We start from the raw sequence: 15114 nt of genomic DNA, 5'->3' as shown, positions 1-15114 counted from the left end.
AGTCCATTAACGGCATCATGACATGGGTGTTTGTATTGTCCAGATGGTCTAAAGCCGTGTGAAGAGCCATCGAGATTGCATCTGCCATTGACCTATTGTGGCAACAGGCAAATTGCAATGGGTCCAGGTCCTTGCTGAGGCATGTGTTCTTTCTAGTCATGACTAACCTCTCAAAGCATTTCATCACTGTAGATGTGAGTGTTACCGGGCAATAGTCATTAAGGCAGATCACATTATTATTCTTAGGCACTGGTATAATTGTTGCCTTTTTGAAGCAAGTGGGAACTTCTGCCCATAGCAGTGAGAGGTTGAAAATGTCCTTGAATACTCCCACCAATTGGTGGGCACAGGTTTTCAGAGCCCTACCAGGTACTCCACCGAGACTTTCCACCTTGCGAGGGTTCACACTCTTTAAAGACGGCCAAACATCGGCCTCTGAGACAGAAATCACAGGGTCATTGGGTGCAGCATGGATCTTCACAGCTGTAGTTTTATTCTCCCTTTCAAAGCCGACATAGAAGGCGTTGAGTTCATCTGGTAGTGAAGTATCACTACCATTCATGCTATTGGGTTTTGCTTTGTAGGAAGTAATGTCCTGCAAAGCCTGCTATGGAATGATTGTTGGTGCCAGATAGGGTGTTCGATTATCTCAGAAAATGCTGATCTCCTCGGATTTTCCAAACATAACAGACTCCAGAGCTTTAGGAGAATGGTGAGATAAACAAAAAAAAAATCCAGAAAGTGGCAGTTCTGTGGACAAAACTGCCATGTTAATGAACGAGGTCAGAGGAAAATGGCCAGACTGGTTCAAGCTGTCAGGAAGTTGACAATAGTGCAAATAACCATGCATTACAATAGTGGTGTGCAGGAGAGCCTCTCTGTATCTGCAACACAGAAAACTTTGAGATGGATGGGCTACAGCAGCAGAAGACCACAAACATACACTCAGTGGCCACTTTATTAGGTATAGAAGTGTATCACTATACATCTCAATATTAAAAGTGTCTCATCACTTTGTTACAAACTTCACATCCTTAGCTCCACAATCTACCTCATTATGATATTGTACTTTGTACTTCATCATTTGCCTGCACATTTTTTCAGTTTCTCTTACACTTTATCCTGCATTGTTACTGTTTTAGCTTAATGCATTTGATCTGTATAAATAGTATGCAAGTTATTTGCTGTATTTTGGTACATATGACAATAATAAACTAATACCTACAGACTTATAAATTACGCCCCATATCTCTAAAGTCTAAATTATTAAAATATAATCAGAAAAGGCTTTGGTCCAAATAGTTATCTGTGGGGATCGTCAAAGATGTGGAAGAATGGCCTTACAAACAGGAAACTTGGCCAGTTAGTTCCATTGTCTGGATTTCTATTTGACTTCTATGAAGACAAAATCTACAATGAGATCACCAATCAAATACAATATACTTTTTAACAGCCACTAACTTCAAAAGTCACTAGATTTCTAAATCAATCCTTAGTACATCCTTAATCCTGGGCCAACATGTTCTTTTGGAAACTGTTGCTGACTGATGCTAGATTTGAAGCTAGAATTGCTTTCAAATTCTACGCCATCAAGAAACACTTCAGTCCCAAGACTGGCTAGATCCTGTGTCTTAGTATACTGCATTTTTCTTTTTTTGCAAATCCAATAGCATGCATGGATGTAGTTAATCTATTTTATTACTTGAAGTATTTGAGAAATGACCCTACTCCCTCTAGGATGGGAAAACTTGTATTCAAATCCAGTTTTAGTTAACAGTAATTAATCCATTTCACAGTACCCTGCGTACCCTAAGCTGATGCTTTTCAAGAGGCAATCAATTCTATATAAAATGCTTCTGCATAGCTATACACTGCCATTTACCAAGGTTAATCAGGATCATTATACTCCTGACATCTAAAAATAGCTCAGGTTTCTCATTTTATAGCTGGAAAACTCCAAGGACTGTTGTCATCCTGGTTCACTGGCTACTCACCTGTGCATTCCCAAAAGGAACATTCTGACAGTGCTTTTCAATGTCTACCTTACATGACACAAAGAGCTCAGGCTCCAAACGAATGTCCTCAGTCTGTCAAGAGAAGGGAAAATCTTGAATATAAAACGGTGATTTTATTTTATAAGCTGTTTGTAGGCGTAGCAAAAATTCCTTTAAGTAATCTTAGAATTCCTTCCCAAAGGTAAAAAATTATCTTGAGTCATTTAATAAGATCATCACTAATCTGACACTGGATTCCCTATTCCCTCCGTAACCTTTTACCCATTTGCTTATCAAAGATCTGTTGATCTCTGCCTTAAAAATACTCCCAGATTGTTCAAAGGGGAAAGGAAGCAGAGTTTTAACAGACTCTTGATGCGGAGGTTAAAAATCAAACATCATCTGGGATAAACGGGTGACCCACCACTCCCCCCTTATTTTTAATCAATGACCCCCTAATTCTAGATTATTCCACAAGAAACATCCTCTACCTATCCACCCTGTCAACATTTCTCCAGATTTTTCACATTTCTATTAGGTTGCCTCTCAATCTTTTGAATTCAACGGCTACCAGCCAAGCTACCAAGCTTGTCTCACCTTTCCCCAAAGGCCAAGCTGCCAATTAGGTAGAGCCAAGTTGTGACAAGGATACAAAGTCGATCTAAAGGGATATTTATAGCTTAAGTAGGTAAGGTCAGCAAATATGACCTTTAACTCTTTTACAACAGCCAGCCAATCCTGTGATCCTAGGTTTCCCAAAGGAATGAGGACAAACAAGTGCTATTATATGAATAATAACTTTGGATTTGGGTCAATCTTACTACCTTTTTTCAATTTAACACAATTGCACCCTAAAATTACAGGTGTGGATTGCACCACCTCCCCCACGTACATAATATGACGCCGTTGACAAGCCTACCTTCACCCCAGCTATTAATATGGCATAATTAATCAGGATTAACAAAATTAACCTACACTATCCACTTGCCTTGCTTTTCCACACACAAGGTAGCAAGTTCCTCTCTGCAACTTTAGCTCATCACTTCAACTATGCCATCTATGTTATCACTTCTGAAAGACCCCAGATGTAATTTGAGGGCATGTCTGACTCACGTCTTACTTAACAGGGGAATCACTGCCCTGCCTTTCAGACTATGTGTAATTAAAACTGAACGGGACCAAATGGCAATGTCACTGCTTCATACTGAGGGGCACTTACCATTTCTAATTCTTCCACACGCAACTGTTTCCGACATTTAATGGAGACGCGCTGTTCTTTGTTGTCCTGAAGTGTGTCATTTCTTACTGTGGTGCTCAGACAGAACACAACGTCCACTCTGCATTGAAACACAAGGGCAAAGTGCCATAATTATTTTCACAAAGTTTCTTTCATCCTTTCTGCTTACTGATTTTGTCTGCCTGATCATGTATGTTTGGTGTATGTTTCCAATGACATTCAAAGGTCCAATGTAATGTCAGAGAAATGTATACACTATACATCCTGAAATGCTTTTTCTTTGCAACCATCCATGAAAACAGAGAAGTGCCCCAAAGAATGAATGACAGTTAAATGTGAGAACCCTAAGCTACCCCACCAGTTCCCCCTCTACCTCGTGTAAGCGACAGCGAGCAACAATCTCTGAAATCTTGTCCACGTAGCCAGTAGTAACCTCAGAACTGCACTTGCGAGCTGTGGAAATCTGCTGCAGAGTACAACAACTTTCACTATAACCATGATCAGGGAGCAACTTCACTTTGCAGACTCTTGTGCTCCTAGGGACAGTTCTGAATGGCAATGTCATACTAAGCAAAAACACAAGATTCAGCACGTGCTGGAAATCTAGAGCAACAGACACCCTTCGGTCTTGGCCCGAAACGCTGACCATTTATTCATTTCTGTAGTTGCTGCCTGACGTACTGAGTTCCTCCAGCACGTTGTGTGTCACACTAACCAACAGTGCTCGCACCATGGGAATGTACTTCAAGCAAGCCACCATGACAAATTATTTACACTTGTTAACAAATCTGCTGATACCAGTAAACTCAACACGATCTGGACATCATCTGGGAAAAATTACTTCAAGTTACCTGGTCATCAGACCATAAGAATAAGACAGAGGCAGAATCAGACCATTTGGCCCATTGAGACTGCTCCGCCATTTCATCATGGCTGATCCAATTTTCCTTTCAGCCCCAGTCTCTTGCCTTCTCCCCGTATCTCTTCATGCCTTGACCAATCAAGAATCTACGAACCTCTGCCTTAAATATACATGAAGACTTGGCCTTCACAGCTCCCTGTGGCAAAGATACTAGAATGAGAAAGAAACTAAAACAGAAAATGCTGGAAATATTCGGGTCAGACCATATCTATGGAAAGAGAAATAGAGTTACCGCTTCGGGTCAGAGAACCTTTGTCAGAATTGAAAAGGAGACAAAAGAAGCTTGTAACAGCGATGGTGGGAAAGGGGGATGTCTCCAAAAGAATGAAATCTGAGTATCCTGGTATACAATTCCCATACTTTTCTATGATGTTGTGTCCATGTTCTCACACTCTAATAATTGCTCACCTTTACTTATTGACTTATCTGTTTGCAGCTTATCCCTTGGTCACTCTGAGTCATACCCGCTTTAACAGCCAGTCCTGCAGCTGTACAAGTCTCTTTTCAGTTCTGACAAACTGCTTCAACATTTTGTTTTTGTTTCAGATTTGCAGCATCTGCAATCTGAAATCAGGGGTTAATGGAGTCAGAAATGAATACAAAAGGGAAATATATTTAGACTGCGTGAACTTACTTCTTCTTAATGTTTGGGCATAACTTCAACACATCTTCTTTACACGCCATCTTAAACTTGTATGAAAAACGGAAATCTTTCATTTGAATCTGTTAACAATTAGAACAAGTAATGTCTCAGTTACTTGATCAAGAAAAGAATGAAACATTACCATCTGAGTTATGATAAACATCAATCGAAAGAGCTTTCTTCACATGACAATGACCAACTTCAAAGCTCCTACTAGGCCACTTCCCACTGATCGCAAAAAACTACAGGGCAAACGAGACCTTTTGAATTTAAGTAAGTCTCTCTCATTACTACTTGCCCAACAATTCCATTTTTGTGGAGGTCTTTGTTTTGACACTGTCCAGGACAGTCTACCCCAAAGGAAGTTTCAAGTTCCCGGACCCAACAGATAGATACAACTACAAAGGCAGCACTCCAGCAGCTATGTTTCATTAGGCACTTGAGATTTAAATGTCAACAAAGATGCAAGCAAATTTCTCAAGATGTACAGTGGAGAGTATTCTAACTGACTGTAACACCATCTGGCTGCACAAGATCATAAAAAGCTGCCGAGGGTTGTAAACTCAGGAAGCTTTATGATGGGCTCTTCTCCTCTGCTGTCAGACTCTGAACGGACAATCAACCCGTGAACACGACCTCATTATATTTGCTCTCTTTTTGCACTACTAATTTTATTTAATTTTTTTTTACATTTCTTACTGTAACTTATAGCATATTTTATGCATTGCACTCTAATGCTGTCGCAAAACAAATTTCCCAACGTGTATCAGTGTGTAGATTGTTCATATCACCAAAAATTTTCACACAGTAGCAGCTCTTCTAGGGACTAATGCCTTCTTAGAATTGAGTGGGCAGTTAGTGTTATGTTACAAGCCAAATTTATATTTACCAAATGATTGTATGTGGATCAGTGGAAGTGAGCCATCAATTTCTATAGAATTCTTGCTAAAAGGAACTGAAAATTCTTTTCAGGCTTTATTTTTTATTAACCAAACAGGTGGTTGAGTATTTGAAACTTATGTAATCTACAGGTAAACCGATAACTTGCCAAGCAATATATCTTAGAAGCCTTTATGGACTGCAACCCACTCTTGCTGTAATCAGATTGATGAAAATGGTTTATCTTACCAATTGGAAATGCGTGACTCCAACAGCACATTTTTCATTCATCTCCTTCTGGTGTTTATTTTGAACTAGGCACTCCATCAGGTCACCACTATCAATCTGATTGTCTGCAAACTCCTGCAGGAGGAGAAACACAATGAGACCACTGCTTGAAATGAGTATGGGAGAAATTGTTGATTGTAACAATGCCAAAAGACTTATAAAGCCTGTGCAGATTAGTTTCATTTTGGCTTACGACAGCTAAAAGGAAATGCTCAGTTACTCACATGACAATATATCTGAATGACAGGATCACAGGCTCTCATCAGCAGGGCTTCAATCTGAATATCCTGAAAGGCAATAATGATCAGAAATGTTATTTCTCTTTTCACTGAACTAGAGTGGAATCAATTCAGATTCTAATATGCTGAAAGTCAGCTTGTAACTTCCAAGTGAGAAGAACCATAGGACACCAAAAATAAAAGTCAAGCACATTTAAGTGAACTTCTGCACTACCTGTAACAGATTGGTTAATGCAGTACCTCCTTTAAACATGCTGTTGAGGAAGTCAATTAACAAAGACAATCAAGCAAATTAAGTTGCATGGAGTGAAGACCATGGAAACATTATTGGAATGATTTAGTGATATTATGCAATTTAGTATAATATCAATGCGATATTTGTTCAATTGCATAGCACATTAATAATTTGAACTTTATTGCCAAGAATAAATCTTTTTTTCTGCATCTCAAAAGCCTATCTCAATTTATCCACTCCAGCAGCATTCACAACATGGAACAAATATATAAAATTCTTCAGAGCATATATGTTTTACACATTTAAGTGGGGGGATAGTTTGTTTACCAACCCTCCCTATAATACAAGAGTTAATCCAAGCATACATTCATTTTAAGAAGCAAATTCAATGATTAAGCAGTCCATTCACTTCATTCTTTATACATTTGGGAATCACAAACAACTATGCACCTAAAACTAATTTACCACAGTTATGAATGCTGGTTTGCAAGTTGATACATTTTTAAAGTCCTCTTTCTTCATGATACATGTCAGGTGATTTCTACACTAATTCCTAAAGAGAAACCATGTCAGCAGCATCTATTTTCACCATTGTATCACACAGATAACATTCCAGTTTCTTGGACTTCAGAACCGCATTTTACCACATTATAATGCAAAAATAGCAATAGAATAACTTAGAAGGACTAACTACACATTGTAGTGTCTACATTATTCCCTTTGATCAATCATGAAGAACTCTGAACAAAATTTGCTTCATCTGTGTTTAATGTGTTAGACCTTAAACACAGAGTACAAAGTCAGATCAAATGAAGTAATTAAAACAGTGAAAAACCAATAAGAATCAACTCATATGAAGGTGTCACCTTTATAGATGAGTTGTACCTAATGTGATGGCTAATATGATGAGGAAACAACAGAGTCTGGAGTGGTAATGGGCTTGAGGCCATTGATGGGGTTGCAAAATGACACAGGAGAAAGTCATTTAACTTTCCAGTGTATCTCTTGATCCCATAGGAGACAGAAACAGTTTAAGGCATTCCCAAAGTATGTTTCCAAATAAGCGTGAACTAAGGAGAGGACAGGTAAGGCAGGAGATTTCAGAAAATTAGCAGCCATCATTGAGATATTAGATAAATAACTATTGCAAATGTAAGGGGCTTCTTTTTTTTATGTAGGCTCATTAAAATGGCTTCTTTGTTACGTTAACTGCTGAGAAAGGCCTCCCGCTAGCAGTTTGTTTGGATTTGTAATTGATAAGAGAGCAAATGAACCAATTGGGATAGATGTTATTCTTTCTAGTGCGTGTGTAAGTTGTTGCGATGTGCGGGTTTTGGGGCAGAAGGCGCGAGAGAGAAGGAGGATGGACCAGGTGCTGACAGTCGGCTAACGGGGTCAGACCCCGAGCAGGAGTCTGAGGTCCAGTGTGTTCAGCGAGGAGAGGAGAGGAGATGGACTCATGTGGAGCATCTGGTCAACCACCATTGTTGGTCCCAGGTGGCAGGTCGAGGTGGACTGAGGGCATCGCAGGGTGAAGAAGGAAGGTCCCAAGCTCCAATTGATTGTGCACCAAGAGATTGAACTTTAATAAGTGTGGCGCCTTTTATATTTTATCTCTATTAATTATATAGTTCCAGTAATATCTATAAACTGTAATTCATTTAATCGTATCTGGTGTATTGTCTGTTATTTGGCGGGGTGGGTTACATCGCACAGCACCACACAAACTAATTACCCAGTCTGGCGGGGCCGAGGGCTGTTTCCCTCGACGACAGCGAGCTGAGCAACCCTGAGGCTTGCCATAACAAAGAAGCCATTTTAATTAGCCTACGCAGTAACATAAAAGAAGAAACCCCTTACACTCTCCCCCCACCAAATAAAGTCATGTCCTCATGACTCCTAAATAACTCACCAACCAGTGCTGCAGACACAAAAACCCAATCCAGGTACACACAGTGACATTGCTCCCCAAACAGTGGACCTTACGCCTGGTCTCACGGGCACTACATAGGCCAAACTATCTGGGAGTTTCCTAATCCTCCGAGACCTCCGTACCCCCTCACCCAAACCCGTAAGGCTCGGACCCTACGGGAAACACCTCAGGTCTGTTTGCTAACTCCTCTCTCACTATGCCTCCACTACAACTCGGAGCCCCCTGTCCCGTGATCGGGGCCCCGCTTCTTTTCCTTCCTGGTCCTGCTGTAACCCAGACTGCCCACAGCTAGCCCTCCCCACTACACTTGACTCAGTGGGAGAAGGGCCACAGCTGTCTTCCTCAATCACGGGGAAGTTAGCGAAAGGCAGCATGTATCACATATCCAGCACATCATCCTTCGAATCCGTATTCTTCCTCATTCCCTCGATCGGTAGCTGCTGTTTGAGTTTCTCCAAACTGAAGCACTTAGCCGGGGCTGCCCCTTCAGCCTCCTGCAGTCGAGACGTCAGCTTCTTCTGGGACTCCTCCAACTCTCACCACAGCCTCAGCTACTTCCCCCAGGCTGTACCACAGTTGGGTCTTGTTTAAATTCGGTACCGGCTCAAGGCTGCTACACACATCCTCAGAAGCAACTCAACACGCTGGGTGCCCAGACAATGCCCCCATGAACAGGTACCCCAAATTTCCGGTGCCCTTGCGGTTTTCAAGGGTAAATGCTTCAGACATCGGTTGTAAAACAAACTGTACAACAACTTGACCTGTGCCCCAGGGTCGAGGATAGCTTTAGCATTGCTTCCCTCTATCCATAACGACACCGTGGGGCGTGGTCCCTCTAAGCCTTCAGGAATAGGGTCTCTTCCTTTCAGAAGTTCCTTGGTACATTGCTGGGTACGTGCTCCCCCAGAGACCCCAAGCTGTTCCCCCACTAAGTTTCCTGACACCTCTCTGATCAGTTGAACAACTGAAGGAGGGGCTGATCCCCTGAAATGATCCCCCGGCACTGCAAGCAATTTAGCTGCCCTCCTAGCCAGAGAAGACACACTGAAAACTTTTTTCCCCCTCTTTCAGATAACTGGCAGCTGTCACTATGGTGTATTTGAACCTGACAGTCCTAACACTGTCAACAGCCCACCTACTCAAACTTTCAACCAATCCCTGCTGCTCTCCCTCAACTGAGCACTGCCACTCATCTAACAACTGGGAGATCCGCTCGGTCCACGTCTCGCCCACCTCCGCCCCTCTTGGGGTGGACAGTGAACCTGCCATAGCTGGAACGTCTATTTGCAGACACCACCTCCGAATCAGACCACTCTTTCCTCTCTCTCCCAACAGTATAGACAGCCCCGAATCCCACCACCAACTTGTCAACACTAGTCTCTCTTGCGCCTTCTGCCCCAAAACCCGCGCATCACAATAACTTACAGACACACTAGAAAGAATAACATCTATCCCAATTGGTTGGCTCACTCTCTTATCAATAACATAATCCAAACAAACTGCTAGCGTGAGGACTTGCTCAGCAGTTAACATAACAAAGAAGTCATTTTAATTATAACATAACAAAGAAGCCATTTTAATTAGCCTACGCAGTAACATAAAAGAAGAAACCCCTTACAAAAGATACTACCACAGCATCCCTCTGACATGCTGTTCTGACAATAAATCTGGAAACTGGAACAGTCTCAGAGGATGGCACAGTCGTTAAAATATCTGTTGGCTCACTTAATATTATTAATTTACAGGGCTTACCTCTGATTCCAGCTCTGTCAAGTTACCCACTATTTCCCTGCAATCTGCTGCCAAGTCATCAAGGTGGTCCTGGAGACATTCTAGCTCCTGGAGACAGCAACGCAAACCAGCAATGAACATTAGGGATCAACCAATCTGAGAGAAACAACGGTTGTCATTGTATCTCAGAATAAGCAGCAACAAGCAGGCTGCACATACACCTTCTTCAAAATAAAGTAGATTTAATGTGCTTAACAAAATTATTTTCTAAACCGTATAAATGAGTGCTTGCCTATTCTCACTAAATGCATACTTTTTATGTGCTATTTGATTTACTTATATCTAAGTAATTACTTTGGACAACCTACAAAGAAACCAATCCTAAACTGTTTCACTATGGTACCAATTGAACCTCCAAGACACACTACCTTTCAAGGCAAACATGAAGCAGCTGTGAAATAAAGCAGAGCAGCATTAATGTGAAGTATGCCACAGTCCAGCTGCTTTTTATTAGATAGAACAGAACAGCAACTCGAAATACCCTTACTAAAATGGGTCCAGTTAACAGACTACTATCACAGATGTATACAGCCCCAACAAATACACAGCATGCCCTAGTCTCTCCACTTTCTAATCGTTTGGGCTAGATTCAGGGTGTGCTGCAAAGCGGCCTGGCATTACCTGTCCAGGATCTGTCTTCTCACTACACCATTTGCCAAGGTCTATTATACAGCGTTCCTGTAATCCAGGCTCCAACTTCACATCCAAAGCACGTTGATGAAGAATCCGTTGAATCTCTGCTCTACAGTCTCTGGATAACTGAAAAAAAATATGCTTCTGATCAGTTTGTCTTTCATCATTGTCAAACAATAGTTCATAATTCAAACAACAGGAATTCTGCAGATGCTGGAAATTCAAGCAACACACATCAAAGTTGCTGGTGAACGCAGCAGGCCAGGCAGCATCTATAGGAAGAGGTGCAGTCGACGTTTCAGGCCAAGACCCTTCGTCAGGACTAACTGAAGGAAGAGTGAGTAAGGGATTTGACAGCTGGAGGGGGAGGGGGAGATGCAAAATGATAGGAGAAGACAGGAGGGGGAGGGATAGAGCCGAGAGCTGGACAGGTGATAGGCAGAAGGGGATACGAGAGGATCATGGGACAGGAGGTCCGGGAAGAAAGACAGGGGGGGGGTGACCCAGAGGATGGGCAAGAGGTATATTCAGAGGGACAGAGGGAGAAAAAGGAGAGTGAGAGAAAGAATGTGTGCATTAAAAAGAGTAACAGATGGGGTACGAGGGGGAGGTGGGGCCTAGCGGAAGTTAGAGAAGTCAATGTTCATGCCATCAGGTTGGAGGCTACCCAGACGGAATATAAGGTGTTGTTCCTCCAACCTGAGTGTGGCTTCATCTTTACAGTAGAGGAGGCCGTGGATAGACATGTCAGAATGGGAATGGGATGTGGAATTAAAATGTGTGGCCACTGGGAGATCCTGCTTTCTCTGGCGGACAGAGCGTAGATGTTCAGCAAAGCGGTCTCCCAGTCTGCGTCGGGTCTCACCAATATATAAAAGGCCACATCGGGAGCACCGGACGCAGTATATCACCCCAGTCGACTCACAGGTGAAGTGATGCCTCACCTGGAAGGACTGTTTGGGGCCCTGAATGGTTGTAAGGGAGGAAGTGTAAGGGCATGTGTAGCACTTGTTCCGCTTACACGGATAAGTGCCAGGAGGGAGATCAGTGGGGAGGGATGGGGGGGACGAATGGACAAGGGAGTTGTGTAGGGAGCGATCCCTGCGGAATGCAGAGAGAGGCGGGGAGGGAAAGATATGCTTAGTGGTGGGATCCCGTTGGAGGTGGCGGAAGTTACGGAGAATAATATGTTGGACCCGGAGGCTGGTGGGGTGGTAGGTGAGGACCAGGGGAACCCTATTCCTAGTGGGGTGGTGGGAGGATGGAGTGAGAGCAGATGTACGTGAAATGGGGGAGATGCGTTTAAGAGCAGAGTTGATAGTGGAGGAAGGGAAGCCCCTTTCTTTAAAAAATGAAGACATCTCCCTCGTCCTAGAATGAAAAGCCTCATCCTGAGAGCAGATGCGGCGGAGACGGAGGAATTGCGAGAAGGGGATGGCGTTTTTGCAAGAGACAGGGTGAGAAGAGGAATAGTCCAGATAGTTGTGAGAGTCAGTAGGCTTATAGTAGACATCAGTGGATAAGCTGTCTCCAGAGACAGAGACAGAAAGATCTAGAAAGGGGAGGGAGGTGTCAGAAATGGACCAGGTAAACTTGAGGGCAGGGTGAAAGTTGGAGGCAAAGTTAATAAAGTTAACGAGTTCTGCATGCGTGCAGGAAGCAGCGCCAATGCAGTCGTCGATGTAGCGAAGGAAAAGTGGGGGACAGATACCAGAATAGGCACGGAACATAGATTGTTCCACAAACCCAACAAAAAGGCAGGCATAGCTAGGACCCATACGGGTGCCCATAGCTACACCTTTAGTTTGGAGGAAATGGGAGGAGCAAAAGGAGAAATTATTAAGAGTAAGGACTAATTCTGCTCGACGGAGCAGAGTGGTGGTAGAGGGGAACTGATTAGGTCTGGAATCCAAAAAGAAGCGTAGAGCTTTGAGACCTTCCTGATGGGGGATGGAAGTATATAGGGACTGGACATCCAAGGTGAAAATAAAGCGGTGGGGGCCAGGGAACTTAAAATCATCGAAAAGTTTAAGAGCGTGAGAAGTGTCACGAACATAGGTCGGAAGGGATTGAACAAGGGGTGATAAAACAGTGTCGAGGTATGCAGAAACGAGTTCGGTGGGGCAGGAGCAAGCTGAGACAATAGGTCGGCCAGGACAGGCAGGTTTGTGGATCTTGGGTAGGAGGTAGAAACGGGAAGTGCGGGGTGTGGGAACTATAAGGTTGGTAGCAGTGGATGGGAGATAATTCAAATACTTTACAGCATAGATACAGGTTTTGCAAACCAAAAAGCTTTAGACAAGCTGCCTCACAGCTTTTGATGACTGTTGCATCAGCATATCTTCAAATCACCATTCAGTTTCCCCTATATTTTCTATCTTTTTAGTCACAACTCATTAACTGCCAGAATGTAAACCATTACAGTGTGATCAGTAAAATGCTTGACGAGGTACAATATGAAACAAATACACGAAACAGAAATTGATCATTTAAAAAGTAAATGTCATTACTAAAACAAGGATTGTTCAAATCAGTTTCCTCAATGGTAAATCTCCAATGCACCTCTGCTCAAATGTGCATGCAGCGGCCAGCAGAGAACAACTCAAGTCTTCTGGGCATACTTCCAGCCTTTCTCAAATAACAACCCTCTCAAATATGAAGCATGATAAATATACAAAAGGACTAATACAGATCATGCATTTGAACCCTGGGATTAGAATAGCCTTCAAGTTTGAAGAAATATGAAAACTGCCTACTTAAGTATTATATTTCAATATCCTCCTCACCTGGATCCACCAATCACCTGCTAGTTCTTGCTCGAACCCTTCTCTCCACTTTTTAGAAACACACCAACCTGCTCCCTCTTTCATCCAGTCCACATAAAGGGTGTTGCTCCTTACTATTAACTACACAGGCAATTTTTGTCCTGTTTGCAAATATCTTCATTACACTCCCTACATTTAAGTCCGTATTATTAACATGTCATACCAAGCATTTAGTCCTGTGCAACTCCGCTGGTTGTGGATTTGCGGTAGCAAAAAACAACCACTCCCCTTGGTTTATACCCACTGAACCAAATGATAATGTTCAGGCCCATAGCTTTTCATCACTTCCAATGAAAGCTCAAAGTGAAAATTCCCTCTCTCTCCTGCTCCTCCTGGGAAAATGAGGGTGAACAATATTACTTGGATGATAAGTCAGACTTTGGCTCAAAGTACATCCAACTTTCTTCCACCAATGTTGACTTGATTATCTAGGTAACTGCTTGTATTGTATTGAATTTATTTCTTACATCCAAGGGAATAAAAATCTTTATGTTATGTCTCTGTTGCGATGTTCAAGCAATAAAAAGAGGGGAAATGTAGGGGGATATTGCCCAAACACTAGGATTGTATACATGATTGTTTTGTCAGAGGGGCAGGGCGAAGTTATGATGGTGCTAAATGACGACTCCTTTGTTTGCATCTTCAGAAACAGCTCTATTTCTATCTTTGATATCTCTTTTCCCCTTTCAAGGCTCTTTTGAAGACCCCCACCCGGAATTACACTCTGACTACGGTTCTTTGTGGAAATGGGACCTGCTCTCAGGACCTCACGACCGGCCGCATTTTGATATCCCAAGGACGCGGCCTGGAAAACTAGCGCACCTTCAGGGTTCCAGATTTTTGTGGCTCTGTAGACGTGCTGATTCTAGGCTGGTGCCCCTGACTGAAGCATCGTGGGAGAACATGGAACATCGGGAGCAGCAGGTTAGCTGCCACAGGTTGTGCGTCCAGAGATCTGCACTTTACTGGGGACGATTCTCTGGGCACAGAGTTCGGAAAAAGCAATGCAACAGAGTTTTAACATCAGCGAGTTGTTTGTTATGTCTCCGCTATCGCTGTGAAACAGGAACACCTCTTTTTCCCTCATGAGAGAGGGAGGGAGGGGGACGGTAGCAGCTGAAACAGTTTGTAGTTGGGGTGGCTAGAGTCCCTTAAGATCCTCCAGGCCCTTTTTACACACCTGCTGCTGTAAATGTCCTGAATAGAGGAAAGTTCACATCCACAGATGTGCTGGGCTGTCCGTACAACTCTCTGTAGTGCCGTGCAATTGAGGGTAGTACAATTCCCATCCCAGGCGATTACACAGCCAGTCAGGATGCTCTCGATGCTGCCCCTGTAAAAAGTCCTGAAGATTTGGGGGCTCATGCCGAACTTCTTCAGCCATCTGAGGTGAAAGAGGCACTGTTGTGCCTTTTTCACCATATAGCCGGTATGTTCAGTCCAGGTGAAATCCTCTGTGATGTGTATACCGAGGAACTTGAAACTACTCACCCTC

The 15114-nt window shown here is 42.9% G+C and overlaps 1 protein-coding gene across 1 annotated transcript in view; it reads right to left on the bottom strand.

The window, feature by feature from the left end:
• glg1a (golgi glycoprotein 1a) overlaps nt 1–15114 on the bottom strand; it is a 171948-nt gene that overhangs the window by 31910 nt on the left and 124924 nt on the right. Inside the window, exons 12-18 of the mRNA XM_063066699.1 lie at nt 10783–10920; nt 10123–10209; nt 6188–6250; nt 5925–6038; nt 4788–4876; nt 3214–3331; nt 1995–2087 (exon numbers count right to left, since the gene is read on the bottom strand). Of these exons, the coding sequence (XP_062922769.1) occupies nt 1995–2087; nt 3214–3331; nt 4788–4876; nt 5925–6038; nt 6188–6250; nt 10123–10209; nt 10783–10920 (702 nt within the window). The remainder of the gene's footprint in view (nt 1–1994; nt 2088–3213; nt 3332–4787; nt 4877–5924; nt 6039–6187; nt 6251–10122; nt 10210–10782; nt 10921–15114) is intronic.

This window comes from Mobula hypostoma, chromosome 14, assembly GCF_963921235.1.
Source record: "Mobula hypostoma chromosome 14, sMobHyp1.1, whole genome shotgun sequence".
NCBI lineage: Eukaryota > Metazoa > Chordata > Chondrichthyes > Myliobatiformes > Myliobatidae > Mobula > Mobula hypostoma.
The sequence above is the reverse complement of the archived record's forward strand: the minus strand, read 5'-3'. Positions and strand labels throughout refer to the sequence as shown.